Source organism: Gekko japonicus, unplaced genomic scaffold (genome assembly GCF_001447785.1).
Source record: "Gekko japonicus isolate JY-2015 unplaced genomic scaffold, Gekko_japonicus_V1.1 scaffold3893, whole genome shotgun sequence".
Taxonomy (NCBI): Eukaryota; Metazoa; Chordata; class Lepidosauria; order Squamata; family Gekkonidae; genus Gekko; species Gekko japonicus.
The window spans coordinates 105,207-115,987 of NW_015176565.1; the positions used below are offsets into that span (position 1 = coordinate 105,207).

The 10,781-nt window shown below is 44.3% G+C and overlaps 1 protein-coding gene across 1 annotated transcript in view; it reads right to left on the reverse strand.

Moving 5' to 3' along the window:
- Nucleotides 1-713: 713 nt before the first annotated feature.
- SLC27A4 (solute carrier family 27 (fatty acid transporter), member 4) overlaps nt 714-10,781 on the reverse strand; it is a gene marked incomplete at its 5' end in the record, with an annotated part of 12,960 nt that continues 2,892 nt past the window's right edge. The window contains 2 exons of the mRNA XM_015427493.1: nt 714-1,930; nt 2,692-2,838. Of these exons, the coding sequence (XP_015282979.1) occupies nt 1,773-1,930; nt 2,692-2,838 (305 nt within the window). The remainder of the gene's footprint in view (nt 1,931-2,691; nt 2,839-10,781) is intronic.

A 10,781-nucleotide genomic window follows, 5' to 3' on the forward strand; every position in this document is an offset into this window, starting at 1 on the left:
ACATTACATTGAGGTCACCCCGGTTTCGCCCCCACACTTGTCCCAGGATAAACAGATGCTGTTATAACCAGGGGGAAAGGCAAGGCACTGAGTTGCGAGTTGAACTCTGGCAAAACCAGGGATGAGATCCAAGCGCGGAAAGGACCTTAAAGTCTTTCAAAGATACAGGAACCACACACTCTATTCCAGGGGTCCCCAACATTTTTGAGCCTGTGGGCACATCTGGAATTCTGCCGTGGCATGGTGGGCGCAGCAACAAAATGGCTGGTGCAAAATGGCTGCCACGGGAGGCGGACCCAGCCACAAAATGATTGCCAAGCTTAACGGCAGTAACACAGAGTAGATCCTTCTGCTGCGGTGGCGGCTGCCGCCAAGGGAACATTTATTTAAAAAATCTGCACAGCCAATCAGAAGCCTTGCTGGACAAAAGCCCTACCTGGCCCCACCCACTTCCTGAAAACCCTTGGCGGGGCCCAGGAAAGCTGTCAGTGGGCCCCATGGTTGGGGACCCCTACTCTATTCTACCTAGCCACCCCAACCTGGAGCTCTCAACCCCTAGCTCTTGCCTGGATCTTCCAGTTCATAAGTGGTGTACAGCGCAGATATGCAGAAAACACACTGTGCAACAACCGCACCAGTGGAAGCACTAGTGTGGACATACACTTTAATCTGTGCTCTGGCAAATCATTGAGGAACATTTAATTATTTTTTTTAAATGCACAAGTCTTCACCTTTCAGAAAGCCCAGGAGGCTTAAGCGTCAGCGAGGAACACTTATAGAAGGGGGTGAGTTTCCAGGGGGGACACAGTTGCTGAGCGTGCAGTTCTCAAGAACTGACCACAGAAACACCTTTTGCCTCTGACCTTCTAAAAAGGCCCTCCATAGGAAGCAGCGGAATGAAGACAGCCGTGTTTACGTACAACAGACGCAAATCAGGTGCTGCCAGCAAGACAACAGAACCGGATGAAGAAATCCAGCCAGTTTGTACTTATCTTGCAGTGGATCATTTCTTTTTAAAAAAAGCAATAAATTATAACACACTGGCAGAATAAAAAAATAGTCCAACTGTGAAAACAGGGTGGGAAAATCCCTGGGGGAAAAAAAACCTGGTCAAGTCATGGCAGACAAATGTTCCCATCATCCCCACCCCCTTCCCACCCAGTCCACGTTAGTGATAACATTTTAGCAGCCAACGGGAAGGAGACAAACCTTCCCATCAAAAAAGAATCCACAACTTTTTTAAAATTCTTTTTTGGTTTTCCCAGGATGGCCCTTGGAAAACATTTGGATAAGCTTTCAACAAGCTATCCAAGTTTCAGCCACAACTGCCTGATTGGGAGGGAAAGAAAGCACCACAGTGCCCCCTAGAGGCACCACAAATCAGCACAGCCCTTGCTGGTCTCCCTGGCTTTGGGGGTCAAACCAGGAAGAGGGCAGACTGACCCCCCACCGCACTCATCCCAGTGGGATGGGAAATGCCATGCTCCCCCCCACCATCCCACCTCACCCATCCCAACGGTCACCATTTACATGAAACAGAAAATAAAGCCGTAATCTTTTTTTTTATGCTTTGGTATGCAACCTTCTCCGTCCGCTATCTCCCTAAATCGTATGTCATGGTCCTCTGTAAAACTTGATGAATGGTTTTTTTTGTGGTTTAAAAAACTCATGTACTGTGCCTTTTTCCTTAATTTTTTAACCCTTTCTGGCGTTCCGCGTCCTCTCCCACCTCAGGAGGAGGCACTGAAGCCACAAGAAGAGCAGCGGCTGGTTTACAGTTTCTCCAGTCCCAACTGGATCCTCTTGTAGACCTCCTCGGTCAACGGAAGGTACCGGCATCGCCTCGGCTCCAGGTAATACAACTTGTCCTTCACCACAGAGATGTTGTAGCCTTCCTTGCGCAGCTCCGTTTTCTGGAACTTGAAGGTGCCTGTGTCACAAAGGGCAGGGGAAGAAGGGAAATAAGGAGCGTCAAGGCATTCCAATCCCCCCCTTCCCTTCTTCATCATGATGGCAGGCCCTAAAGTGAGACCGATTTCCCACCAGGTGCTGCTCCGTCCTTGCTCTTCCTCCCCCCCACCCCCGATTCTACGTGACAATTTCCCACTACTTACTGCGTGGCTGCATTTCGCCCCGCAGCTTCACCCGATTTCCCCCGCGTCTTCGCGGGGGAAATCGGGTGAAGCTGCAGGGCAAAATGTGGCCGCGCAGCAAGTAGTGGGAAATTGACACGTAGAATCGGGGGGAGAGGAAGAGCGAGGACGAAGCAGCGCCAGATGGGAAATCCGTCTGAGTCTATTGGAACAAACAAACCCCATAGCAGGGGGGCCCCAATGTGTCACCCGTGGATGCCAAGTGTTTCTAGGAAGTGGTTGGGGCCAGGTAGGGCTTTCGCCCAGCAAGGCTTCTGATGGACTACTGGAGATTTGATTGGCTGGACAGATTCTTTTAAAATCTTGCTTTAGCACCAGCTGGTACCGCAGTGCAAGGATCTTCACTGCGCTACCAAAGTTAAACTGGTGCCATCGCTTTCCGGCTGTCTCCGCCTCCTGGCAGCCGTTCAGTGTCAGCCATTTTGTTTCCGCGCCCACCGTGCCGTGTCAGAGTTCCAAATGTGACCCCCCCCCCGCAGGCTCAGAAAGGTTGGGGACCCCTGCCCTAAAGCACCCCTCTCTCCACAAAGGAACTCACTTGTCTTATGCACTTCTGGAAGCAGTCGCAGGAAAATAGGTCGGGCATACGCAGGTAGCTCCTTCTTCATTTCTTCCGCAAAGGTCACCAGGTCATAGGAGTGGTCTGGGTCGACGATGGCTGCCATTCCGGCCTTCCCTTCCGTTCCTGAAACACACAACTTTGCTAGGACTATTTTTTCTTCCTTGGCCACCTAGATAACAGAGCCCACCCCCACCCTCCGCCAGCAAAATCCAGGAAAGAACCCTGGCCCAGTATCTTCTGGCTATACTAGGCCCCATCTGCATTATTCTGTTCTGGAATCCATGCTGTGCCATGATACAATGTCAGTAAATTCTTCCTTCACATGAGCATGGCGGAACCTCTTATCCCGGTGTTCTTCCGCGCCCCCCACCATGGGTTGCCAAGTCCAGCACTGGTAACCAGCGAGAGAAAAATATAAAATCATTGTTGTGCCAATGCCGCATGTTCACTTTGGGCACAAACCCAGATGTGATGTCACTGCATCAGCATGGCGCTCTAGGATTCCTAGGTTTTCATTATAGAGCTTCGGAGGAATCCTAGAGCTTCACAATGGCTGACATGGTGAAGTCACTTCTGGGTTCAAGTGGGAAGCGATGTTGCAGCAACACTGGTTTCCTCCCATTCCCCCACTGCCTTAGTGAGCAGGGTTTGGGGGGGGGGGGGGAGGGCTCAGGGCAGGGGAGGACACTCCTGGTATAACGGGAGAGCTGGCAGCCTCTAGAAAGAGCTGCAAAATTACTGTGTGCAGTTCTGGTCACCACACCTTAAAAAGGATATTATAGCTTTGGAAAAAGTGCAGAAAAGGGCAACTCGGATAAAAGGGTTGGAACACTTTCCCTATGAGGAAAGGTAAAGGCGCTTAGGGCTCTTTAGCAGGAGAAACGACGACTGAGGGGTGACATGATTGAGGTTTATAATATTATGCATGGGATAGAGCAGGTAGAGAAAGAGGTACTTTTCTCCCTTTCTCACAATACAAGAACTCGTGGGCACTCCATGAAATTACTGAGCAGTCGGGTTAGAACGGATAAAAGGAAGTACTTCTTCACCCAAAGAGTGATTCACACATGGAATTCACGGCCACAGGAAGTGGTGGCGGCTACAAGCATGGACGGCTTCAAAAGGGAATTAGATAAGCATATGGAGCAGAGGTCCATCAGTGGCTATCAGCCACAAGGTATAGATAGGGGCTCTGGGGCAAGTGATGCTCTGTCTTCTTGGTGCTTGAGGGGGTCAACAGTGGGAGGGCTTCTAATGTCCTGGCCCCACTGCTGGACCTCTTGATGACACCTGGTATTTTTGGCCACTGTGTGACAGAGTGTTGGACTGGATGGGGCTTTGGCGTGGGCCTGATCCAAGACTGGCGTCTCTTATGTTCTTGTTTGTTGAAGGACCAGCTGCTAAGGGTAGGGTTGCCGGGACTCTCCTGGCAACAGGCAGGGGATGGGGGGACTTACTGGGAGCAGCAGGGAGGCCCATCCAGCGTACAGCCTGTCCACATTACTGCCCACATGACCAGGAAGTGATGTAATCACATCCGGTACGTTCAGGTGACACTCTGGTATTTGGGCAAAACTCTATGGTAAATTTAGCTTCTACCATAGATTTTTTGTTCAAATACCAGAGTGTCGCCCTGACATCCCAGATGTGATGATGTCACTTTCGGGTCACATGGGCAGTGACGTACACACGTTGCTGCACATCAGATGAATCTCTGTTTGGTGCAGTGGTTAAGAGCGGCAGACTCTACTCTGGAGAACTGGGTTTGATTCCCCACTCTTCCATGTGAAGCCAGCTGGGTGATCTTGGGTCAGTCACAAGTTCTCTCAGAGCTGTTCTCTCAAGAGAAGTTCTCCAAAGAGCTCTCTCAGCCCCACGTACTTCACAAGGTGTCCATTGTGGGGAGAGGAAGGGAAGGAGATTGTAAGCCGCTCTGAGACTCCAAGTGAAGAGCGGGGTATAAATCCAATCTCTTCTTCTTCTCTTTTTTGGGACAAGTTCCCCCCCCCCTTGCCGGCCAGCTGATCAGCAGCGGGGAGATGAGACCAGGCAGTGGGGGACCCCTGCCTCCACCAAGATGGGACCAGCCAGTGGGGGACCCCTGCCTCCACCAGGGGGTCTGGCAACCCTAGCTAAGGACCACGTATAGGAAGCCATGCCCCCCGTCTGTCTTCACACTACTGCTGGCAAAAGGAGTAGGACAGCAAGATGGTAGAGGACTCCGTTTAGCACGGGCAGCTTTGGATGCTCTGGCGCCTGCTCTCTCTCTCTCTGACATGGCGATGATGCCATAAACTTGCTGGTCAGTGGGTCCCCACGGCTGCCTGGGGGTAAATCCCAGGTCAGGGTAGATGGAAGACCAGCATTGCATCTGGCAAAGACAATGAAAGCTTGACGCATGACGTGTGGGAAATCTCTTTGTTCCCAGTCACACTGAGGGCAGAACTATACCCTAGGTGTAGTTCTGCAATCATTTTTCCTGATTTTTTTTTTAAAAAATGGAAGGCAGCTACAGGTGCTGCTATTAAAAGACGGAACATGGATCAAGAGAGGAACAGGGTTGTATGTATAACTATCCCCTTCCACTGTTCTACTAAAAGCCACCCTATGTGGTTTTTCCCTGCACAAAAGGGAAAAACACACACACACAAAGATTGAGACCTGCCCTCGGATCTCTGTACACAATAGGGAATATCCCCACATGGGAACAGCCTTAATCAACTCAGTACACTTCTAGGGGACACCACAGAAAAAAGGCCCCAGTCCAAGGTTCAATCCCTGGCATCTCCATTTAAAAGGATCAGGTAGTAGGCTGGCACCCGGGAAAAGGTCCAAGATCACACGGTTGCATCAGCACTGAGGCAGGTGAGCGTACTTGCTTATGACCGGAGCCTCCCTTCCCTGGGAGGCAACCTGCAAAGACTCACAGCCCCTCACGTTGCCTTTGCAACAGCTGAAGTTTGGCACTCCTTCTCTCTTGCGCATTCAGGTGCTGGCATGCCCTGTGTCTGGGACATTCAGGTGAGCTAGGGGGGGATTCTGGCCTCGAGGTGTCTCCAACTGTGGACCAGACCCTCCCTCTGACTGCAACTCAGTCTCTTCGACTTGCTGCCCCTCCTGCGCAGACGCTGGGGCCTCTTCTCCCTCAGGTGCTGGTAAAGGTTCCTCTTCTGAGCTGACTCCAGAGGAGGCTGGGCTGCTCCATGCCTCTTCCTCATCTGAGGAATAGTCAGCCTCAGCGGAGCCAGGACCCATGACAGTGGGGTACAAGGCCACGGAGTCCACCCTCCAAAGCATCCATTTTCTCCAGGGGAGAATATAGTCTGAAGACGAGCTGTAATTCCAGGAGATCCCCAGGGCCCATCGGGAGGCTGTAGGGTTGCCAACCCCCAGGTGGGAGCGGGGAATCCCCTGATTTTGCAGGTTTCTGCCCACTGCCAGCCAGCTGGCTGGGAAAGCCCCGCCCCCAAGAGCCCCGCCCCTGCACAACATCCCCAACATGATGACATCATGCAGAAATGACTTCCGGTTTTCGGCACTGTGGCAGCGGTTGGCTCCAGGGCTTGCTCCTGAGTAGTCTGCCAGATCACCGGGGGCTTGACTCTGGACTCTCCGCAAGTGGCAGTGAGCAGATTGAGTCCAGAGCCGCCCTGAAGCAAAACCCAGGCGAGAGCTTCTGTGGCAGCCGTAGCAGCAGAGCCGTGACTACCGGGACAAGGGGGGAAACGGCGAACCCTGTGCAAGTAATTCAACAAGGATTTCCACACTGTGAGTACTTTGAATGCAACAAGCTTCTCTAAAAGTTTTTAGCCCTTTTAACTTTTTAACTAGAAAGCTAAGAAGAGGAGTTGGGTCAAGGGATCCCCCCCCCCACCTTCTCCCCTGAAGCAGCTTGGAAAAGAAACGTAAAGGGAGCCTTTTAAATAATACTGTGGGCTAAAAAAGAGATATGGTTGATGCCTGAGAATGAACTGTTTAACAGATCCATTGGTTCTGCAACAACAGACAGTGGATTATAATATTGAACTATTTGGAAAATTGGTTTCCCTCCTATTGGAATAAGTTTTATTGTTCTGAAGCTTTCTCCTCTTTGGATTTACAATTTACAATTTGGAACTGTATGAACTGCACAAAGATTCCCTAATGGATTACAATTAAATATATTTTAACACTATATGGATAACAAAGTAAAGACAGATGTTCATTTACTGCCTTGGATAAGAAGAGAAGAAAGAAGGAAAAAAGAATTGGTGAACTACCTGAAACTCCGCTTCACTTTTCAAATGTCACTTTCTGTATGGTGTAAATTTTAATCTGGTATTGTTATGTCTTTATATGCTGTATCTATCAAAGTACGCTTTGTTCTAACAGTATTGTAAAGAAGTGATAGCTTTGTCTGAATAAGATGGCAAGAGGTTTCTTTTCTGTTTGTAGGTTATCAATAATAATAACTGTTTTGGAAATATAGAAAACTGTTTCAATTTAAAAGTATTTGGTGGGAAGCTGTTTTAAGAGATTCTTTGGTCTTAACATAAAAGTTGAACATGTCTAGTGGCATGGGGGGAGGGGGAAAGCTTCCTGGTGCTCCATCTCCAGGGCAAGGTAAATCTGTAGGTGCTAACTTAGCACAAATTTCAACAAAAGACTTACAAGCATTAATTCAAGAGGCAGTAACATCAGCTGTAACAACAGCAGTAACAACAGCAGTTGACCCTATACAAAATAAAACAGACTCTCTTGTACAACAAATGACACATCAGATGGAAGAGGTCCAGAAACAACTTCAAATAGTCAAGAAATTTCAGATTTGACTAAACTAACAAAGTGGGAAATAAATCAGAAGAAATGGAGCTTAAACTAGAAACAGTAAAATCTAAACAAACCTCTATGGAAGATACTCTGATGAAACTGGAACTTGACAAGGCAGCCTATATTTTGAGATTTCAAAACATTCCAGAGAAAGATAATGAAAATTTAAAAAGTGAAATGGCACAAACACTTGCAAAATACATGGACACAGAAGATATCGATGAAGTTCATCATGAGATGGATGTGGCCTACAGAATGAACTTCCTAGAGAGGTACATGTGAGATTCCATAAAAGGACAATAAGAGATGAAATCCTTAAAGCAGCAAATGAAACATCCCTCCAGATAGAAGACACAGAAATAAAAATCTTAAAAAGAAATCCCATGGAGAGTGAGAGAGAAAAGGAAATAATATATGGAATTTACAACAATTCTGAGAAACAATGAAATTCCATATAGATGGCTACTTTCAGAAGGTATCCTTTTTACTTACAAGGGTAAAAGATAGAGAATTAACTCAACTTTCAAAGCAGAAGACTTTATCAAATGGAGAAAATATGAAAACAGAGGAACCAGAGAATACAGGAGGACAACCAAGATGCACAAGGAACATCAGGGACAACAAAAAGGAGTACAGCAACCCGAAAAACCGTAAAGATTACAACATCCCAAACAGTTACAAGATTTAAACTGAAGCACAAAGAAGGCACCAAAACACAACTGAAAGATGGATAAAAGAAAAATAAAGATAATGTCAATACATGTCAACGGATTGAACGCACTCCAAAAAAGAAGACAGATATTTCAACAACAGAAAGGGATGCAATTAGACATCATATGCCTACAAGAGACCCATATAAAATATCCAGATCAAAAATATTTGGAAATTTAAAAACTTGGAAAAGTATTTATTTCTTCAGATAAGGAAAAGAAAAAAAGAGGTGTAGTAACATGTGTGAAAGAACATTTACACCCGGAGCTGGTATACAGTTCAGAAGATGGAAAAATTCTGATAATTCAGATGCAAAGACAAGGTAAAATATGCACCCAATCAACATCAAGAACATTTTTATAAACTTCTGCAATAACTTATCTCCAAACAAAATTTTGAGGAATTCTGTCTGATTGGAGATTACAATGTTGTATTTGACAGACTTCTAGATGGAAAAATGACAATTGGAAAACAGCAACAACTTCCAATATATTTTTACAACTGGCAGAAGAATACAATCCGGTTGACTCCTGGAAAGTGAGAAATCCCACAAAGAATGACTTTACTTTTTATTCAGCAAGACATAAGTCATGGTCAAGAATAGATATGTGTTGGATATCAACAACACTTATCAATGACTTATTAGAAGTGGAGATACTACCAGCAACGTTTGCAGACCACAATCCTGTTATGCTTACACTACAAGACATACCAAAGAAAAATAGATGGTCTTGAAATACATTTTTACTGAAGAATGAAAAATTTGTAACAGAGACTAAAAAAGAATTTCAAATGTTTTTAAAACAAATATACAGCCAGATGTTTCCATTAGAGTGGTGTGGGATGCATTTAAGGCTTATGCCAGAGGTTGGATAATTAGAGAAGCTGCACATATTAGAAAACAAAAGACAGAAAAATTATGCAAATTAAGGAACACATTAAGAAACAGGAAGAGAAGATGAAACAAGAACCTTCAGTTGATAAATTAAGAATGAAACTAAAATTATTACAACATCAAATGAGCTGCCTGTTAACACAAGAAATAGCCAAAAAAAATATGTACGCAAAACAAAATTACTTTGAAAATGCTAACAAACTGAATAGATAGTTAGCGTACAAATTACGGAAAGAAAAAGAAAAAAGGAATATAAGAATTTTAAGAAATGAGGAAGGAGAAGACAAAAACATACCTAAAGACTTGAAAAGGATTACTGAAACCTTTTATCAGAAATTATATCAAAAAAGAGAAGCTCCAGGTGAGGAAGTCAAAGATTTTCTAAAAAAATATAATTCGAAAAAATTTACCGAGGAACAAAGGAAAATTTTAAATGATCCTATAATTTTTTCTGAATTAACAGAAATACTAAAAAAAGCAAAAACAACAAAAAAAAAAATAGGGGAAGACCCCAGGCCTGGATGGCTTTCCGGCAGAAATTTATCATGTCTTTCCAGACCAGCTGACAATACCTTTAAAGCACATAATTCAAAATTTAATAATTGAAGGTAAAATACCAGAAACTTGGAATGAAGCTCCAGTAACTTTGATACACAAAGTACAGGTGAGAAAGAAATTTATACAAAGCAACAAGCAAAGGTCACTGTCAATGGAGATTTATTACAAAGTATTGCAATACAGAAAGGGACTAGACAAGGATACCCAGTTTTACGTTATTTATATTTGTGCTTGAAATATAGAATGATATGATTAGAGAATATGATTAGAGAAGATACCTACATTAAGGGTCTTAAAATAAGAGGAGAAGAATATAAATTGCAAACATTTGCGGATGACTTGGTTTTTATTTTAGAAAACCCATTGGACTCTATTACACAATTATTAAAAATCTTGCAAGAATATGGTCAGGTGGCAGGACTGAAAATTAATTTTAACAAAACAAACATTAACAAAAAATATGACTAAATTGCAAATTCAACAGTTATAAGAAATATCAGTTTTGGAAGTACAAAAAAAGTGAAATATTTAGGAATAAATATAACAAACATGCAGTTCCTTGCTGAAGGACAATTATTTGGAACTCATACTGGACATTAAGAAAGACTTGGAAAAATGGAAACATTTACAAATATCTCTGATGGGAAGAATAGCTACAGTAAAGTTGAATATTCTACCAAGGCTGATTTTCTTATTCCAAACAATTCCAATACTTCAAAACCAAAAATATTTTAAAGAACTTGATAAATTGATGATACAATTTATATGGCAAAACAAGAAACCAAGAATAAAATTGAAGGCATTACAAGAGGCAAAAGAAAGAGGTGGGTTTGCATTACCAGATTGGATTTTATACTACAGACTATCATCACTGACATGGTTAAAAGAATGGATTATATTAGAAAATACCGGACTATTAATGTTAGAAGGACATGAATTATTATTGGGATGGCATACATTTATTTGCTATGGAAAAGCCAACACTCATAAATATTTTAAACAACATTTTATCAGGAGATCATTACTGAAGGTATGGGAAGAAGTTAAAAGACTTTTTTATACCAAAATGGGTTTCACCTTTAGAAGCGTTCAC